The sequence below is a fragment of the Trichosurus vulpecula genome, chromosome 5, assembly GCF_011100635.1.
Source record: "Trichosurus vulpecula isolate mTriVul1 chromosome 5, mTriVul1.pri, whole genome shotgun sequence".
NCBI classification, from domain to species: Eukaryota; Metazoa; Chordata; class Mammalia; order Diprotodontia; family Phalangeridae; genus Trichosurus; species Trichosurus vulpecula.
This window is the reverse complement of record NC_050577.1, coordinates 52,889,327-52,910,993: the sequence shown is the minus strand read 5'-3', so window position 1 is coordinate 52,910,993 and position 21,667 is coordinate 52,889,327. Positions and strand designations below refer to the sequence as shown.

The following is a 21,667-nucleotide window of genomic DNA, read 5'->3' as shown; positions in this document are numbered from 1 at the left end:
TCATCATAAAACCACATATTTTTATATTTGGCTCTGGCTTATTTCCAAAGCCCTTACATGGTTTTATGGGACTGATCTCAATCAATTCCCACAATACCTCTGTGATGTGGGCAAGAGAAAAGGCATAATCTATTTATGTTACTGATGAGAAAACTCCTCCAGGCCTCCTGACTACCTGTGTGCTCTTTTTGTTACACTTAAAAATTTTTTTGCAGGTAAAAAAACCCAAAGGGATGTTCACTTGGCCCTGAAGATAAAACTCAAAACTAAAAATCAATCTTCTCAGGACTGGAGTTTTTCTCTCTAAAGTTTTCCTTTTTGGGTGGTGGTCTCTCCAGGCATAGTACACAATGCCTCTCTCAGGAAGGAAATGTGATATGCCATTTATGACACTTTGTACCCCGGGTACCCAACTTAAAATAGAGCTACTTGGATAGTGACTCTCATGGGCTGTTTTTTAACTGCCACCTGAATCACTGAAGGCTGGAAAGCACAAAGGAGGGAGGGGATGTGCATTATAGCCACAACTAAACACCAGGAACCATCTTCGATAACTTTTGTGGAGCTCTCCCAGGACCACTGTAAAGCTAATGGCTCTGGGATCCGAGGACTTGACTTCTCACTGCTTCTCAAGCATCTTGCACTGTTTCTGTTGGGTGGAGGAGAGAAGGGTAGAGCAGGATATGAGAGGTCTTTCCTTTCCCTGTGAAAGAAAGCAGACTGATGGTACTATATAGAAAGATCCCTGGAGTTAGAGCCAGAGGACTTGGGTTCAAATTCTGGATTTTTCCCTTATTACCCATGTTACCTTGAATAAATCAGTTCATCTCTTTATAGGCCTCAGTTTTCTCATCTGTAAAATGAATTGGTTCTTAATTTTTTTTGGGTCATGGACACCTTTGGTAGACAAGCCTATGAACCCCTTCTCAGAATAATATTTTTAAATGCACACAATAAAAAGCCTAGGATGACAAAGGAAACCAATTATATTGAAATACAGATATCAAAAAAAAAACTTTTAAACAAGCTCACAAACCTCAGGTTAACAACTCCTGAGCCAGCTGACTGCTACAGTCTCTTTCCCAGCTCTAAATCTATGGTCCTAAAGTCAGAGTTTTTTTCTCTTTCGGGGTATTCTTCAAGTTCTCTGTTCCCCAGATAGCAAATTTGATTTGTTGTACTCTGAATGACCATTTAACAGGAAATGTTTGGGATGAAATCATTTGGGGATGAGACTGTGAAGGGCTGTGAATAGTATCTAGAAATGAACCTTGAAGTCCCCTAGGGAGCCCCCGATATACTGACCACATTCCAGAGTGATTGCCTCGAGCCTTGTTGTAGCTGAGATCCCCCCTCTCCCATGCCCTTGTACAGGTGGCCTCATCACCATCCACCTCATCCCCACCCACCACCCACCATCCACCCTGGTTTGTTTGCATTTGAAGGGGGAAGACATCCTTGCTAAGCTTGTCCCGTGTGTTCTCAGATTTTTCTATCTTGTTCTTCTGCTTTCTCTGTTCCTTCCATTGCTTTCTGCAGGTATTTAAACCCATGGTTCAAAAGAGAATATAATGTAGCTAAGTGGGTAGAAGATGTGAATAAAAACTCTGAAGGACCATACTTTAGGTATTTGGTGAATTAATTCTCTATTCTTTTCCAACTAGCTCCACACCCCTTCTCCTCCCCACCCCAGCCCACCCCCAGCACTGAAAAAGACTGGGGCAGGGCTGTTCTGTCTAGCTTGTATCTCTCAATACAAGTCCCTGTGTGTGTGGAAAGGGCTCCTTGTTCATTTCTTTTGGTCTCTGTTTTCTTTTTTGTTGTTGTTTTTGGCTTTCCATGCGATTCTCCTTTTCTGAATGTTTCAAATAAAACCATTTGAAAGGGGTGTCATTAGTGCATGTCTTCTCCCCCTACATCTCTCTAGCTTTTTAGTAGCTCCCTCTTCATTTTTTGCTAAATAGTGTTTTACAGGCATGAGACATACCTTCCACTAATAAAGAAGCATTAACCCGACCCAAATTTAGTTTATCTAATCAAGTGGTTCCATGATGCATTCTCCTTGCCCATTACCTCTACTAGAGAGAGCATCCTAAATTTGAGTGATGACAGAAGGCCGTGGAATTTTACCTCTTTTAAACGATGGATTGGATTTTTTTCCCTATGACCATGAAGCTCATTGAAAGCATGATGGCTGCACGTGAAAATGTAGAGGGTGGTCTTGACTACTTTTTGGTTAGTATGATTACTAGGTGTTGAGTAATAGTTACACTGAGAATATATTTTCAAATCATTTTTTATGAATTATCAATACTCTAAGCAGTCATTATTATGATTAATTATTATTGTTATGTTTGGTCTGGACCTGAGATGTCATCTGTATGGGGATCTCCCAGTATGGAAACCCCCTTTTCCTGAAGGGTGAAGACTTCATGCTCTTTATAGAGTTGTCTGAGACACTGAGTTTAAGCGACTCACTCGTGGCTGCACAGAGCTAGTATGTGTCAGATGCAGGACTTAGGAATATAGGGGACCCAGGTTTTCCTGACTCCAGGAGTTGGCCCTGTCTAGAGTACATGCCACACTGCTTCTCACAGTCTCCATGCCAATAAGAAATTCAGCTCTTGACAAAATTTCTGGGTACTTGAACTTCCTTTGTGGAAGCCACTTCAAGTGGAAGCCAAAAGCTTCAAGAAAGCCAATGCTTTTGACTTGCCCACATAGGAACTGCACTTCTTACATTGCAGAAGCTACACAGTCTCCTGTTTAGATCATGTGGCTGGATTCTGTGTCACTCTAGAAGTCAGGGATCATTTGCAGCAGCTGTGAATTGTGTTTCTAGTATTCAGCTGACAAGAACCACCATTCATCCTTGTATTTTCCTATAGGCTGGTCCTCATTTTTAACTCTGGTAGCACTGAAGGCAAAGAAAGCTATCATTAGAGGGAAAAAATGGTCCTTTAAATACCTTCTTTTTTCAGTACAGCTTACAAGAGCACTTTCATTTAAGTGACTAGAGTTGGTATTTCTCGGGTAAGATTTTAAGACAATTAAAGTTTTAAAAAAGAGAGAGAGAGAGAAAGTGCACTTAGCACCCACATAGGTGGACTTTCTCTTCCAGGGTACCATTTAGAGTGACCTTGCAAATAGTTTGAGAAAATGATTAGGCCTACCCGCGTTTTAGCTTGACTCATAACATTTGCATATACCCCACCCATGGCATAACCCCCTGCCTGACTCCACAGAGATGCCCTCCACTCACTCACGTGTACCCCGCCACCACCTTCACCCCCAGACATATCCTGCCTTCCCACACTGGACCCTCCTACACACACACATGCTTATATTCAAACATCCCACCCTCACCTACAGCTCCCAAGATGGCCAAAGTCAACAAGACAGGTAAGATCATTTTTATGTTTTCTTTAAATTTTGGTTCACCCTTAGCCCTGTGTTCCTAAGGCTTATGGGCAGATTATAGTTTGTTCCACCCATCCCCACCATCATTCCCCCAAAACTTGTTTGGTCCTAGACTGATGGGTGAGTGGTCATTTTTTTTAGTGAACTAATTTAACACCTATTAATAATAATGAACAAAATGGTATCCTGGAAGAGGTGATTCTTGTCCACAAGGTCAGCTGAGTAGTTTATACTGCTCCCAGAGAGTAATTCATAGTCTTTGGGATCAGGCTTTAAGTCTTCATCTGCCCAGAAGCTGCATGGATGCACGAAGTATGGGTGGGGAAATGCCTCAGTATCCCAATTGCACGTGCAAAGCTGCCTGGGCAGTTTGAGAGGATGTCTGGTGTGCTCGCTGACAAGGTGACCGCTTTTTCCCCCTTGATTGGCCTTAGAAATAGGCTCCTGCAGTGATGGGTCAAACTGAGGTCTGGTAAATCATTGAAAAGCCATGTCTTGGTTATAAGCAGTTGTTGACGATAGCTTAATAAAAGGCTACAGCCCAGAGTTGTGCCACTCTGAGAAAACTGGGGGGGACCTTTGCTGCAAATCTTGGGGATCAGCCAGTTTGATAGCTCTGTGGCTTTGGTGAGTCAGTGGACTGTCCCAGAACTTTACAATTTTTTTTAAAAAGTCTTAAAGCAGCAGGAATGAGTCTTGCTTTTCCTCTGGTTCTAACCTCACATAGGGCATCTTGGGCGTACCCACAACTCCTTGGCTTGTGCTTATAGCAACCTTGGGCTTAAGCTCAGCTCTGCTTTTCTTGCCTCGAGATTTCAAGGCTACATCTCTTAACAAAATAATCTCGAAGACGAAAGAGTACATTTTTCTTCTTTCTTGTTATATGATTCCTGGCTTCCAGAGTAAGACATAGTAGTGATTATCTGACTGTAGTAGGCTTATATGGCAAGAAGTTCAGTATCTAAGATAGAGTGCCTGTACCATTGTGCTCTGCCCTGTCGTTCTGTTTCTGTTCTGTTGTTTGTCCTTCATTCTTGAGAAGGACCATGGCGTCAGGAAGGCGATGTCATGACTTACAAGTGAATTGAATTTAAGTGAGGGAGGGCTGTGCAAAGTCACCAGCCTCCCTTTCTCCTCAGGAGCCATCTGGGTCCAGTGGCAAGATATAGATCAGGATGGCTGGAGATGGCCCCCAATGAAAGTCTAGAAAAGGAGATAATAGGCACAAAGAAGCTTCATCAGGAACTAATCATGTCACATTAATCTTATATTCTTTATTGACAGGAGAACTAGACTGGTAGATCAGGAAAATGCCATAACTACAATATGTCACCTAGTTTTTAGGAAACATTTGGCAAAGTCTTTTATGGTAATCTTATGGAAAATAAGGAGATATGATTCAGAGGTTCTAGAGTTAGGTAGATTTGGAATTGGTTGAATGGTCAATTAGAAAGAGCAATCATTCATTAATGATTCAATATGAAATTGGAATGAAGTCTCTAGGGAAGAGGCTCGGGGATCTGTTTGACCCTGATCCTATGCTGTTTACTGTCATTATCAATAATTTGGATGGGCAGACTTCCTGTCAGATTTACAGACAATACAAAGCTAGGAGCCATAGGGTCAAGATCCAAAAATACCTTGATTATAAAACATTGAACTAAATCTAATAAGGTGAAATTGAGGAGGGATAAACATAGAGCTTTGTACTTGGGTTCAATAAAATTAACAACCCCAATAAAAGATGGAAGAAGCACTCCTACTTCCTCCAAACTGCTGAATGACCTAGGGGTTGTAGAGGATTGCAAGCCCAATGTGAGGCAAGTGTTATATGGTGACCAAAAAGGAAAATATGATCTTAGGTTGCATTATAAGAGTCACAGTGTCCAGGAATAGAGAGGAGATGTTCCTGTTGTCTTGGGTCCTGAATAAACCACTTTTGGTCAGTTTTTAGCACCACATTTTAAGAAGGACATTGATAAGCTAGAGAGTATCCAGAGGGAGGCAACCAGAATGGTACCATATGAAGATTGGTTGAAAGACTTGGGAATATTTAGCTAGGAGAAGAGGCTATGTGGGTCTTCAGATGGGGCAAATATGTAGTATAGCAGATAGAGTACTGGGCCTAGAGTTAGGAAGACTCATCTTTCTGTGTTCAAATCCAGCCTCAGATACTTACTAGCTGTGTGACTCTGGGTAAGTCACTTAACCCTGTTTGCCTCAGTTTTCTCATCCGTAAAATGAACTGGAGAAGGAAATGGGGGACCCCTCTAGTGTCTTTGCCAAGAAAACCCCAAATTAGGTTACAAAGAGTCAGACATGACTAAAAAATGACTCTTCAAATTCCACCTTCCTATATTTGAAGGGCTGTGTGGAAGAAGGAAGTAGACGTTCAGTTTGGTTTGGGTCTGACTGGACCTGTGATTTCGTAAGAATTATGGGGAAAAGCTGCAAAATGACAATTTTAGGCTTAATGCGAGGAAAGGTTTTCCTAAAAATAAAAACTGTGCCAATAGAGAATAGGATGCTTTGAGAGGTAGTGAGTAACCCCTTCACTGAAAGTCTTTAAAATAAAGACTGGATAGTCATTTGTCAAGGATTTTTGGTTTGTATTGTTATATAGATTATATTGGATGGATCCTGAAGTTCCTCTCAAATATGGGATGTTGAGATTCTAAATGCCCAGTTCTGGCCCAGTCTAGGAAGACTTATCTGAACTGTGGGGGTGCTGGTGGTGGTAATGGTGGCAGTGGCAGTGTTGGGAGTGCTGGTGGGGTGGTGATAATGGGGGTGGTACTGCTGCTAGTGGGGGTGGTAGTAATGGTGGGGAGAGGAAACTTCTCTAAAAGGATTCAATCCTGGGCAGTTTAGCATAGCCCAAAGTCATATACTATCAAAAACAAGACAAGGACACTTCAGGGGATCTGAGTCTGCTATAATATAGCCCCAGTATTGAAAGTCTGGAAATGTGGGGAACCTAGAGATCCCTCTCAAGTGGCCTAACATTTCTGGGTCTAGTCTAGAGCTATGCCCTAGTTTCTTCATATATAAAACAGAGATAAAGAAATTTAACCTCTGTCTCCCTCATAAGAGTGTTGTTATGATCAAATGAGATTATAGACCCAGAAGTGCTTTGGGAAAGTTTAAGAAGAACTCTACAAATGGCATCATTATTACTTCAAATGCTATCATATGCTATCATTTGTCTCCAATGGAGAGGCAATGTTTGTAGTGGCTAAAGAACCTACTCTGGAGTCAGAAAGGCATGCCTCTGATAGGAACCAGCTTTGTGACTCTGGGCTAGTCACTTAACCTTAGACTCCCAGGCAATTCTCAAAGAGTCTGTTTAGTCTTTGGAATCTAGGACTATAAAAATAATGGAGGAATGATTCATTGGCAACAGTGAAGGGTGTTTCCATGCCAGGAGTTCCTTCTACTGTTGAAATAATGGGTCTGATATCTTTCCACTAAAGTTTAAAAAAAAAAAAGGCTGTGGCTACCACTGTTTTAATCATAATTTAATCAAAGATCTTTCAGGTCTTTGATGATCAGATGGGGCCCCCAAAGTCTGATACCCTCAGTGTTGGAAAGGATCATCTAGGTTGAGGTTAAGGGCTGGGCAAAATTTGTTGTCATGTCTCTGGTGGGATGGAGATCCGAGAAATAAAAGTCATCAGTTAACAAACTTTTATGTGCCATATACTGCAGTGGGTGCTGAAAAATAAGAAATGGTTATGTGGTGTTTCTGTGACAGTCTTACTCAAGATAATCTACGTGTTGGAGAATGAATGAAAATAAGTCTCTGTTATTTGTGAATTCCTAAGGGCAGTGACTTGTGTGAGCACTTGTTATGCTAATCATGTCTTCTTTTAAGGAGCTTGGAGCACCTTTAGAAATTGTAGCTTTACAAGCAGAATTAGTCTTCATAATATCCCTCTTACAGAGGACTGAAAAGCTAATGAGTCAACTGTATTATATGGCAACCAAAAAGGCAATTATAATCTTATGTTGTATTTTAAGAGGACTAGGGAGGTGGTGGTGGTGATGATGATGATGATCCTGTGTTCCTGGAATACCCATGAGAAATAATGACAGAAGAGACACTAGAACATTTTCTTTTTGAGGCAGTCTGGGTTAAGTGACTTGCGTAGGGTCACTCAGCTAGTAAATGTCAGGTGTCTGAGACCAGATTTGAACTCAAGTCCTCCTGAATCCAGGGTGGGTTCTCTATCCATTGTGCCACCTAGCTGCCACTAGAACACTTTTTTATATTTTGGGGGATAAACCAAGGGGAAGATCATACCTCTCCAAACATCAGGCTGATCTATGTACACATCCAACATGGAGATCAGCTGTGTTTCCTGATGCCAGCTTTCTCAAGGGATTGCTGCTTTTATTTTACTGTTAAGGAATTGGATCAGTAACGATAAATGAGCCTTAGAATAGCTGTCCAGCAGGAAGGAGAAGAGACTGGCTGCAAAGTGTAATGTATTGGATGAAGAGAGCTCCCGCATACCGTGTAATCTGATCCAATCCAACGAGCATTAGTAATGGGCTTCCTCCTAAGTGCAAGGCACTCTCCTAGGAGTGAGAGATACAGACTAAATTAAAAAAAAACAGTTTCTGCCCTTAAGCTGCCAAAAAGGCATTGCAAAACCACAGATCAGACCATAGCACTCCTGTTACCCAAAGCATCCTCACCATCTCTCTATTGCCTCAGAGTTTACTTAGCATTTCGAGCCCTCTGTGATATGGCACCCACCTTTCCAGCCTTATTTAGTATTATTTCCTCTCATATACTCTCTGTACCAGTAAACTCAGCCTGCTAGCTGTTCTGCATACCTCCACATTCCATCTCCCACCACCATCCCTTTGCACAGGCTGTCTCCCCATATCTGGAATGCATTCCATCCCCACCTCTGCTTCTGGCTTCCTTCAAAACACAGTGCAGCTGCTGCTTTCTCCATGATGCCTTTCCTGACCTTTCCACTTGTTGGTGCTTCCTCCTTCTTGAAATTGCTTTGTGCATATTTTGTTGTCTCCTCAACAGAGACTGGAAGCTCCTTGAGGGCAGGGGCTAGTTCATTTTTTGTCTCTGTCTCCCTGGAGTCTAGTCCAGTGCCTTGCACATAGTAGATGCTTAATAAATGCCTGTTGAAATTGAAGTAGTTGGTAGTTGGGAATCTATTTGAGCAGGTAGATTGGCTTTGCAACGTCCTTCAGGTTGTTCCATGCAGGCATTTATCTATTTTGCCATATGTTAGGATAGCCCACTACATAGTTGTAGGGATTGATCTGTTCTCTTATTTCTAGTAGTTGGTACACAGTAATTGCTTAATAAATGCTTGTTGCTTGATTGGAGTTGGATAGCACCTTAAACGCCATCTTTTCCAACATTCCAATTTTACAAATAAGGAAACTGAGGCCCAGGGAAGTTTAATGATTTGCCCAGGGTTTCAGGGTATATCAGAGGTAAGATTTGAATACAGATCCTTTGATGCCAGAGCCAGGGCTCTCTCACTGTAACACAGTGTCTCTGATAAACCCAAGACCAGTTCTTTAGAGAATTGACTTAGGGCATGACCAGCAATATCGTAAAACCGTCAGCAGAAATCTTTCATTCATGGTCATGAATGCTGCAGCAATAAAAGGAATGTTTTCATTCTTCCCTAAAACATAAAATGAATGAATTATCCTGGAAAGATTCTAGGATGCCACCAACTCTAACCTTCTGTTAGTTTAAAAATCTGATCTTGGATTAATATGATTCGGTGAAGTCACCAAGGCCCATGAAGTTCTCAGAATAAGAACATTATCCTGCTTCAATTTATCTATCGTTTAAAGGGGCCCATTCTAATGGGATATATTTCCCTGCATACGCTTTCCCTTTGAAAGGAAAATCATCTTTTGGATTAGGAAAGTGCTCCATGCTGGAGTGGTTCGGTTCAGTGCTACATAGGAATGGAGGGGGAGTAATATTATTAGACACCATGGACCCCATGGTCTCTTCTCACCCCTTTCAGCCATCTCCTTCCTCCCAACAATCAACAGCATATACAACTGTGTCAGCAGAACTTTAAAAAGTAGGCCCCTCCTAAAGGCAGGTCTTGCATACATTCAGAGGCCAGTCTAAAGCAAAGGACAGAGTTAGGTGAAATGATCCAAGACTTAAGTGTCCTTGATAAAAATGTGAAGAGGACAAAAGTGCTTTTTTTAATGTTTATATATATATATATATATATATATATATATATATATATATATATATATATATATATATGTATATGTGTGTATGTGTATATATACATATATACACACACGTACATATATATACACACATATGTATATGTGTGTGTTTTATATATATACATATATACACATATGTATATGGTGAGAATGACTAAAAAGTTGAAAAAGGAGGAAAAGCTGGGGGGGATAACATTAATAAGAATAACTATATAACTATATATATATTCCTATGTAGCCATGGTCCAAACCACTCTAGCACTGAACATTATTCTAATTCAAAAGATGAATTATCTTTGAAAAGGAAAATTTGTTCAGAGAGCTGGAACACATTAAAATGGACCTCTTTAAGCGATGGATAATCACGTAGCCCTTTAAAGTTTGCAAAGTGCTTTACCTATGGTGTCTCATTTGATCCTTATAACAACCCTATGAGACAGATGTTAGTATTATCCCTATTTTACAGAAAAAGGAACCGTGACTCAGCTTGAGTGACTTGCCCAGGGTCACATAACCAGTTGTTGTTATGGTTTGTCCTTTGTTTTTGACCAATAGTGTCTAAGGAAGGATTTGTAATTAGTTCTTCCTGATTCCAAGTCCTGCACTATCCACCGTGATGTGAAAAAAGGGTGACATTCATGTGTGAAGAGAAAACTATCGCTCTGAATTAAAAAAAAAAAGATGAAAGGGGTTCTCCCTCCCTCCCTGTTTTATTTGGTGCTATTCCAGGATTAAGTCTCTCCAGACTCCCAGAAGCTGGTGGTCTCTTTTCCGACCTCTGTCATTTGGATATATACCATGCAGCACAACATACTGAGGTTTCCACTGGTACCCATTAGGCGGTTTTGGCCAATTCCCCCTTGTTCTCCTGGAGACCCACTGAAAAGAGAGAATCTGAGAGCAACAGAAGCCGGAGATGATGTTAGCTCACCGGGTCACTGCTGTGGACCTATAGCATCCATCGATGTCCACTGGGGTGACTTGGGTCATCATGAGCCATTTGGTCACATGGAAAAACAGAAGCTGGTAGAAGCCAAGAATATTGGTTTGAAGTGCCAGAGTAACAAGTCTCACCACTAGAATGGCAAAATGGCACTGGAAGAGGATGGATAGACCACTAGTAACTTACATTTGCTTATCTCAGACCTTTTTTTTCCTGGAATACATCAGGAAAATGTCACGAAAGTGCATTGTCTTAGAAGAGGAACGTAAAGATTTGGGAGGTGGGAGGGGGATGGTGGGGAGGGCAGGGAATGGTGGTGGCAATGTGTGTAAAATTCCAGTCAATAAAGTGCTACCCCCTGCCTTATTGACACACAGAGTGTGCCCTCCGTGGTGATACCAAGGTCTACTGGCTACTGCTTAGTCTACTCACTTCTTACGGAAATGCTGATTGCAGCGACTAATCAGACCATTTTTGTATGTTCTCATCAAACTCTGTTTGGCTGGAACTCTGCGCTCTCTGACGCTTGCATGCCTACTAATTTACTCTTAGCATTTCTGTACTTGCTTTTGTAGCTTCACAACTAACCGACTGGCCTCTGAATGCATGAATTCTGTGACTTATCAGCAAACCAATGTTCCTTGTCATGTTGTATTTTAAGAGTCTCTTAAGATGTAATTGAAGTTCCTGTTCTTTCGACCATTCCCACACTGACTGGTAAAAATCAGCCAGAAATTGCTTTATCGTATATTTAATGGGTCAGTATTGCTTGTCCTTATTAGGAGGCTAACTTCCTATCTAGTCACAGGCCACTTGGTCTGTGTACTTGCCATAGTTTTACAAAGTATGATTCTCAATAATTTCATTTGGGCAAACCATTATAATTCTGAGAGTCAAGAAATAGAATTTTCAGCATTCCAGAGCTGTGAATGACATCGTGATCTATTCACAAGTAGTTAATTAGCATTTCCAGTAGTAACCATATGCCATAGAACTCAGACTAAGAGAATGCATTTGGTTCTGAGCCAGATTTTTAAGTAGTGGAGGTTGCTATCGGTCGATGACCTCCCATTTATTTCGTGTGTTTTCAACATCTCAGGACTTTGTCTCCTGCCAAGTCTCCTTCTTCCTCTACTGGATCTATTGCCTCCAGCAGGAAATACCCGTATCCGATGCCTCCACTTCCTGATGAGGAGAAGAAGACTAATCGACAAAGTGCCAGGGTATGTGCAACTACTTTTGTGTGTTTATTCGTTGATATGTGTGTTTATTCCTTCGTACATCATTTAATCTCTCTGGCTCTCGGTTTTCCCATTTGTAAAATGAAGGATATGTGTGTGTATGTGTGTGTGTGTCTCTCTAACCAAAGGTTCCTTCCAACCCCAAACCCTATAATTTTTACAGGAGACCACATTCTCCTTACTTGGTTTAAAACTGCAAGGTCCTTACATCAGATATTGCGAATATTTATTTTGCTTGAGATCTTTGGGTGTAAATCGGCAAAGTCTGCCTGGCCATTGTTCAGAGGTATTTGACTACTAAAGCTGGTCTTCAATTAGCCAATAGATCCCACAGAAAAGAATCCATCAAATAGACTATTTCAGGAGGCTGATTTGGCCTCTGGTTGCATTTTTTGGTTTATTTTATTTGGTTTGGTTTTATTAAAGAGAGGGAGACAATGCTAGGAAATGTGTTTTGACCCAGAGAAAGACAATCCATGCACTCCATTCCATGTGCACAGGAGGCATCTCTCAATTCTAGTGAATATTATACGTGAAAACTCCTACTTAAGCAAGGATGTTAGGGAGTGTTTTTTCTTCCTGTAATTGATTCCTTTAAGCAGCCAGCTCTCAGTACATTTGAAGGAGGATTCCACTTAAAACACATGCTTTTCTAAAAACATCTCCTGGATAATGAGATATATTGTACGCAGAAAGATAGATCAACATGGGAGACATAAGAGGGAAACATAGATCAGACCTGCATGGCATTGTTGATATCCAGTCTGTGTTGTGGACAGAGCTGTTGCAATGCAAAGTAGAATCAATCCTGAACTTTCTTCAAAGCAAAACTCAGGAGCTGCCTCCTCCATGAGGGTATGCCTGATGTTCCCTTCTCCCACCAACTTGTCAATGACTGTCATTCTCTAAATCTCAAAATAATTCTGTATACACTTTACATCTTTGTGTGTACGTGGCACGTTCCCTCTGTTACATCACCAAATAAGTTTCTCTGGGGCCAGGCACGATTTCATTTTTTCTTTGCATCTCTAATTCCTGGTGTGAGATGTAGTGTGGTGTTTGGGACAGTGTGGGGATGGAGAGGGAGAGAGGGGGAAGGAGGGGGATAGAGAGAGAGAGAGAGAGAGAGAGAGAGAGAGAGAGAGAGAGAGAGAGAGAGAGAGAGAGAGAGAGCACAAGAGTGAGAGAGCACTAAGATTCATATGAGATTCATATGAGAAGATATGATCCAAGTGCCTTTTCTTCTACATCTATAAACTGTGCCAGCCTTGGTGAGTCACTTGCCCCCAGGACTCTAGCCAGCTCTCTATAGGGGTTCTTAACTTTTCGTGTGTCATGGCTTCTTTGGTGGTCTGGTGAAGCCCATAAACTCCTTCTCATAATTATGTTTTAAAATGGATAAAATAAAATATATAGAATTATAAAGGAAACCAATTATTTATATGTGTGTGTGTGTATACATACATATATGAAAAAAAACCAATTCACTGACCTCAGGTAAAGGACTCCTTCACCAAAACCATAGGCTATAGAGAAGGAGCTGATCTGTATTGTTAGAAGGGGTTTTCTCCTCTGGGAGTTCCCTATGCTAATGAAATAAGAAGCCCAGTAGGCCAGAGGCCTGGCATACAACTTCTCATTTTTTTTTCTATTGGTCTCAACCAGTGCTGAAAGTGGGAGAATGATGGGAGAAAGGATGGAATGATGTGTTATCCTGAACTAGTTGAGTTTTTTTATTTAGCACTGCATGAATTAAATCAACAGCATACATACAAGTAGGGAGACTGGTAGCCAAAACCAGAGAGGTGCAGAGAGTAGGAGTACCATTTATTTTTGTCCATTTCCTTGAAGCACTAAGACAACATACCTTTGAAAAAGCCCAATCCGTTCTCTTTATTTGTTGTTGAGTTGTTTTTTCAGTTTTGTCTGATTCTGTGACCCCATTTGAGGTTTTCTTGGCAAAAATACTGCAGTGGTTTGCCATTTCCTTCTCCAGCTTACTTTACAGGTGAGGAAACTGAGGGAAATAGGGTTGAATAACTTGCTCTGGGTTGCACAGTTAGCAAATGTCTGAGACCATATTCAAACTCAGGAATATGAGTCTTCCTGACTCCTGGCCCTGTACTCTGTCCAATGTACCACCTAGCTACCCAGTCTCCCTCTACCCTTTTAAATATATTTCTTTTCTAGGGTCCCATGAGAAATATTGTGAACTTGATTCCAACTTTCTAAACTCATGTTTTTCCTTTTGTTTTGTGCAGCTATGGGAGACATCCATTTAAAACCAACTGTTTACATGTGACACATTGGAACTGTTTACTTCAACTTTTATAGAAATTCAGCCTCACCGAGTCAATGACACAAACGTATCTGCTCCTCAGATGATATGAAATACCCACAGAAATGCCAAGGAGGAGAAGGAGCTGGATCTCATCCCTGGATCATTTTTTTTTTCACTGCTGGCTTAGAATTTTACTCAAACCATGTAAAGAACACCGGGAATCATATAACATAACACAGAATAACAAATAGTGTGAGTAGGACCAAGGATAATCCGCATGACAGATAGATAGACAAATAGGACTAAGAGTATTTCACAAAGGTCCTCAGTATGGCAAGTTTCCCCAGACAGGAAATGCAGTCCAAATGAGGCCAATTGTGGGTCCAGAACTGGGTACCTGAAGCACATCCTCGCCGTAGACCATAATGTTATGTGCATGAGCCTTTTTTAATTTGTTCTTCACATTTAAGGAAACAACATACCGTAGTAGAAGACTAGCATGCAGGGCTAAGACATAACAGGACTCTTTCTGCCGGACTGTAAGCTAAGAGAGGCTAATAGCCTACATACACTTTAAAAAGTACATCCTTTTTTACTTTTTATGTTTATATTCTCAGTCTAGAAGTACAAATGTACATAAGGAAACATTTCTAAATGTCAAAAACAGCTGTTACACACAAGTGTATTTTGCCAAATGCCTAAACAGTCTCTCACGACTAATAACCATGGTTACAGATCCAATGGTCTTCTAAGATGACGAGCAGGTTAAATTGTAAATATAGCAGTCAGTGATGTAAGTGTGTCTCTCCAACACTAGTGTCTGACCAGAACATCGGATGTCCCTTTAAATTGTGGGCATCCTGGAGGCTTGGAGTAACTGATCAAGACATCGAAATGCCAATCAGGGCTTCCTGCCCCCATTGTTGTGCTAAAGCAGCACATGACAGCCGGTGCCCTGCAGTGAGGTCCTGTGTTGCTCCCTGACCTAAAGGTTGTCCAATCATCCACCTTTTTCTTCCAGCAACATCTACAATCTTAACTCTAACAGCTACTGTTTTTCCATGTATTTATCACTGGCATGTTTGTATTGCTAGTCATGAAGAAAATTTGGAGCCAGGCAACAGGAGGTTACCTGGAAAAAAAAGGAAATACACCAGACACTGGTCAGACAATTGGAGAATACTGCAAGTTTCCATCCTGGTAGGCTAATAAATGAAATCCGAAGAGGCCATACACATGTGTTATATCTGCAAGGTTATAAAAACAGCTGATGGGAGAAAGCTAATATTTTGAACCCTGAATTTTATTTTTTGATTCACAGAAAAATAGAAATTCTAATTTAAAAGACTCCTTCCTCTGATTCAACTCAGTGGAAGACTAGAAGTTGGTGATGGTCCCGCTAGGCCTTTCTAAACCAGAGACTTATTCTAATGAACTTGCCAAGTGGTGGAATCAATCAGATAGTTGGTCATGATTGATATGTACTGTGTTTTCTCAATCATTTCTTGACCCTTTTCCTTGAGATGAATGGACAGAAACAGGCAAGATTTCAAAGATGGCCTCTTAATTTGCTTCTTGTTGTTCATTTGTTTCAGTTGTGTCCAACTCTTCATGACCCTATTTCAGGCCTTCTTGGCAAAGATACTGGAGTGGTTTGCTATTTCCTTCTCTAGCTCATTTTACAGATGAAGAAACTGAGTAAAACAGGGTTAAGTGACTTGCCCACGGTTACCCAGCTAGGAATTGTCTGAGGCCAGATTTGAATTCAGGAAGATGAGTCTTCCTGACTCCAGGACCAGCAGCACTCTATCCACCATACTACCTAGCTGCCCCCCTCTTAATTTGCTTCCACCTGTTAATTTCCATGTAGGAAGTGCTTACATGGAAACAATATGAGCGTCCAAGCTCTCGAGCAGCCTTCTGTACTGTTTTTATGTTCATGCCTTCTGTAACATACTTCCTTTGACTATATGTCTTCAAATATATTTTTAAAAAAGTAATCCCACCCACTTTTAAATACAAAACACATGGAGCATTTTGAAAGCCAGGGCATGATATGACTTGAATGTTGTTCTTGTATCAAAAATACACACCTTCTTGCAAAGGTTTGGGTAAGTATTTGGCAACATGACCAAATGGCTGATGCCAAGAAGGGCCGGGAGATTTTGAAGACTGTGCAAATAAAAGTGGCTTTTGAACAAGACCTCTCACTTTAATGTGGATTGAACATTCTCCAGTATTGAGTACATGATGGGTACTTCATAGCTTACATGGAATAGATGAATGAATTTAACAATTTAAACTTAGTGTACCTCCTCAAATTCTGTTGTCCAGTTGGAGTTACTCCAGTCTTGACAAGAAAGAACCCACTTGTAACTATGCAGCCACAGGCTGGTCTTTCTTTCTCCCTTTTATTCCCTTCTCCTCTCCCATTATTTTCAATGGAAGTGATGAACATGTGCCTTTCAGGGGATACTGTTGGAGGAAATCGACAGTGGTGGACAGCTGGAAGTCAGCTTGGGGGCTGTTTGTAACTCCTAAGTTTTTCCTTTGGTGATCTTCAATTAGAAGTGATGGAAAAAACTCGATGTTTATTACAGTGATTATGTTGTTAGAAGTCAAGTAATTGCTGTCAATGTTATTATCTCATGGCTTTCTGGTCTATGCCATTTTGTTGGGTTCTTTCACACAGTGATGATAATTAATGTGACTTGGAGACACATTCTTTTGGAACTTGAGATATGCCATCTAAAATCATAGGGATTTTGATGCACTCACCCAAAGAATGGGTGCATGACGTTAAACACAAGCACAAACAACTATTATAGATTGGTTTAGAGGGATTATTGGGTCATAAATTCATAGGTTTAGAGCTAGGAGGTCATTTAGTCCAAACCCTTCCTTTGCAGATGAGGAGAATGAAAGGGCCAGAGAGTGATTGCTGAAGTGAAGTGACATGATCACACAAGAAATAAGCGGGTTTGATCCCAAGTCTGACTCCAAATCCAGCATCCTTGTTTCCAAGGAGGGAAGCAAAGGCATCACCGGAATCATAGTCTAAGAAACTGACCCATTGCAGGAGGCCATTGTAATATGGTTGTATTAAGCACAGAATAACGATATTGGGGTCTTTACACTCTTCCTTTGAACCCCAGCTTTTTGTCCTTCAAACTTTGAACTAAAACGAAATGTCAGAAAATCTCTATTTGTGAAAGACAACCAAAGGACTTAAAAACAACCCTTGATTGAAAGGAACAGTTCAAAGTCCCCTGACAATTATACTTCTCATTCTCAACCAATGTCTTACTATCCCCACACCATTAACATAGGTGACTAGGGAGGCCTCTGTAAAGGGGAGGTCTGCCTGGGCTTTGGTCGAGCAGCCTGCATTCTGACGCAGCCATACTTCTTGTAGGCAGGAAGCAAAAACTGCCTTGGAATTCTGTAGTGACGGGTAAATGGTCTCCACAAGGCTGAGTAGTCCACAAAGAGAAAGGCAAAACCCCTACGTGAAAAGTGGCCTCTGGAAAAGAATCAACCAGTCCATGGAAATTGTGAAGCATTTAGACCCTTTTGTCATGGCTGTATTTTGTAGAAGTCCAGAATCATCCCTAAGCAAGGGAGAATTGTTCTATGTAGGTTTTGTTTAAGCTAATTAGTGAATCCAAGGATCTTTGTAGGATCAAGCTGTAAAAATAGCCTCTAGTTCTCAACCATTGCTTCAATCAAAGCCATTGAGCTATGTGTTTTTTTAAAAGACCGATTTAGCAAAGTTTCTTGATGGTGTTGCCTTTCTAATACCTCAAAAAGAATTTTTAAAAAAATTTTTTGATTAAAAAGATGAATGAAACATTCAAGGTCATACAGTGAGTTAGGGACAGAGTTGGGACTGACCCCTAATCTATATTTCTCCAGATAGCTTCTGATTAGTTAACTTCATATTATACCTTTGATTATTGTCTTCTGGCCAGACTCAGTATTTCTTTCCTCTCTTTCTGGTGTTATTCAAATGATTTAGACTTTCAGGCCCATAATTCTTCTACTGCCATTGTTTGTATTTGCTTAAGCCTCACATACAAAGCTCTATTAAAATTTATTCAAAGACCTAGCCCCACAACTACAATAGCTTTACTATCTCAACTGTTATGCAGCATGATTCAGAGAAGTCTTTCCCTAGAGGACAAGACAGCAGGGTCTCAGTATTTCCCTGCCCATCCCTCTCATCTAAAGCAGTACCTGCCTTTATTAGCACTTTATATATCTATATTTAAATATATACATATATATATATATATATATATAATATGTGCATATTATATATACACACATAAATACATAAACAAGATATTGTTTGCCCCTTAATTCCCTGTCAGTATCTCATATACTTTTATTTACAACGCCGCCTAGATCATTTTTCTCGGCTGCATTGATTGGATTTTAAGGAGAAACTCCTTTGCCCAAAACACTCCCATGACAAGTATCCTCCAGCCCCAAGCCAAGTTCTTGGTTTAAGGGTCCAGACATTCATCAGAGATCTTTTTTAGGGGTGCAGTCATACATCAGAAATCTTTTTCCAAATAGAACAGGCCTTTATGATTACGGAGATTATGGATGGGGAAGAGTGTTCTTTCAGCCTGATGAGGGAGAAATGTTGTCCAAACATTCCCACCTGTGATTTTCATGGGGAGGAAGGTCTCTGATCACTCCTGCACCCTCTAGTGGAAAGTGACTGATGAGCAGCAGCAACACACATGGCCTCCATTCAAACATGCTTGCTGTTAAGATGGCCTTACTGGGAAACATTTGCTCACTGTTGTCTGCTAAAGCACAGGTACTTCCCAAACATCTATCCATGCACCCATGGAGCAAATGAATGCCCAGCAACATTATCTTAGACAACTCCCCTTTTGTTAATTGTTTCAAATGTATCCCAAATACAGACCGTAAGTAATTGTGTGGCAGGATTTGTTCTTATAAACACGACTGGACATGTGCATTGGCTATATGTGGCCACCTACATGGTGTGATATGAGATACTGCAGAGTTCTCCACCTTCCTTAAAGGCCTTTTTCCACTCACCTCCATCAAACAGAAGTTCCCACCATTACAATCTCTTTTGAGGGCTAGAAAACAAATTAAAGCACACACATGTATAGCAGGGAAGCAGGGAAAGAGAGCCCCCTCCAGCCCCCTCCCATTCCCATATCAGAAAGATTAGTCATCAGGATTGGTGAATTGTTACCTAGGAAGGCAGCAAAATCTTGGTTCAGTCTCAGAACAAACACAACAGCGTGAATGGTTAAGGATCACCCGTGACTTAGGGTGTGGGGCACTCCCTAGGCATCTGGGCCCTCTGGGCAGCCCAGGGAGAAGCCCCTTCGGTTCACCTGCTCTCCAGTTTTGTTCAGTAGGTGTCTTTACAGGGCTGTTCACGACGTTGTTGTTTATCATACTTTTCAGAATAGTTTTGTCAAGCTTTGGGAGAGACACTTCTCAGCTTTGCTACTAACCAGCCCTGGGTCCTTAAGTCACAAGTGCTCGCTGAGGCTTGTTCATCTTTAAAATTGGGGAGTGGGGGGCTACACTAGATCAGGGATGCTTAACTTGGGGTGCAGCATTAACTATATAACCCCAAGGGGTCCATGGATAAATTTCAGGGCTCCTGCGAGCTTGTATGGGGGAAAAATGACATCTTTATTTTCATGAACCTCTGAAATCGATCGCTTCTTCCAATTATGAATGTAAGCAACAAGGCATTATTTTGAAAGGGGATTTCATGGGGAGAGTAAGGGGGTCTGAAGGGTTTCATGACCCCCCCAAAAAGGTTAAGAACCCTTGAACTAGATAATCTCTGAAGTTTTTTCTAGATCTAACAGTTTATGAATCTAAGTATATAATCAAAGGGGTTGCTATTCCAATTTGCCACACTGGGTTTCCTAAAAGACTAAATATGAATGGACAGAAAAGTAGGAGAGTCTGCAAAACTTACAGAAAAGTATACCATGAAGCACCAGAGGGAACTGGCAAGATTCAGCCTATACAGGATGAATGAGTCTGTGAAGAAAGCACTATTCTCTCTACCTTGTCTTCCCTCCCCCTTCCCCATACCCCTGTATTTCTATGATTTAAAAATAGTTTATTCTAGGCCTAAGTGTCTTCTTATTTTCGCCCTGAGGACCAGAGTCAGTTGTTTATGGTCAAGATAGAAATTCTTGCAAATAGCCCAGCTCTTTAACTATAGCGGTGCTAGAGATAATACTGTATGATACAACACAGCCAAGTGCTAATACGAATTAACACATTTATTCAATTATAGTACAAGAATTCCTGCTAAATTATATCTGTGTATCACTGCCTGGTTATGAAACCTGAGTTTTCTAGTCCAGTACGTATTCAAATTGTGAGACTGGTCATAATCAGTCTTTTTATGGACAAAAATCACACACACAAATACCTAATGTTTTATATAGGGGACTTTTTTTTTTTAACAATAACTGTACAAGTACAAAATAGTTTCTTCACAAGAACCAATCATGTACTCTTTTGTAACTGGCTGGAAAATGGACTCTTTCCCCAAACTGGTGTCCCCAACAGACAGCTTCATTCAGAAACTAGTTATATATCCACATAGTTATCAATCTGTGCTACAGCTCTTAAACGTTGCTTCTGAAAAGTGAAATTCAAATAATCTGGAGCCACCCCATGGTGAAGTGTTAAAAGTGGCATGAAAAGAAATCTGTACTGGTTTCACCGTTGGGGGAAGGGGCAATTATTTGTATAAACTTAGATACCCATTACTTAAGGTATTAGATTTTGCTTGGCTGATCAACACTTCCCAACACTTCTTGCTACTTAAAAGATACCAGGTTCTGGCAAAGACCAACAAGAAATGTATCATTGCAGCTGCTTTCTTGAATGCTTTTGTTATATGGGCTGTTCTGATTATAATTCTTCCTACATTAATAGCTAAATGCGAAATTTTGCTGTTTTTAAAAGTCACTGTAATTTGAGGTTCCAAATCCTTCCACAGTTTTATTAGTGTCCACTGAGTCTAATAAAAAAAATCCAGTTTTCTATGTTACTATTATTGTAACTTCAATAAAGTGACTTTCAATGAATGTTTTGTGGTTTTTTTTCATAATCCTTAAATTTTCTATCTTGCATATGAATTTATATGCTAAACCTTCTGTTTACAGAATGGAGGGGTAGAGGATGAAGAGGATATCATAGAGTATGAATTACTTGTAGTTTCTTTCCCCTTCCTGGTGGTAATGATTATTCTGGCTGTCTGGTGTACATGAGTGTTAAGAGCTGGAACACTCATCTTTTTTTAATGCTCGGGTTGTTAGGGAGACTACTGTAGACTCTTCATCTGTACCCATGGATGAATGAAAAAAGCAATTATTAGGTGCACATTCTGTACCTGGCAGTGCTACTAATAGCCTAGGCCCATCCTTCTCTTCTCAAGGAGACTACCTTTAGAGAATTCAGCCACAGGGAAGATGGAAAAGCTTGATGATCCTGAAGGTGCATCTT

At 40.7% G+C, this 21,667-nt stretch overlaps 1 protein-coding gene across 1 annotated transcript in view; it reads left to right on the top strand.

Moving 5' to 3' along the window:
* The window catches only part of ADAM22 (ADAM metallopeptidase domain 22), a 268,564-nt gene extending 252,832 nt beyond the window's left edge, over positions 1-15,732 (top strand). The window contains exons 30-32 of the mRNA XM_036759864.1: positions 1,540-1,626; positions 11,709-11,832; positions 14,112-15,732. Of these exons, the coding sequence (XP_036615759.1) occupies positions 1,540-1,626; positions 11,709-11,832; positions 14,112-14,132 (232 nt within the window). The 3' untranslated portion in view covers positions 14,133-15,732. The remainder of the gene's footprint in view (positions 1-1,539; positions 1,627-11,708; positions 11,833-14,111) is intronic.
* The last annotated feature ends 5,935 nt before the right edge of the window (positions 15,733-21,667 follow it).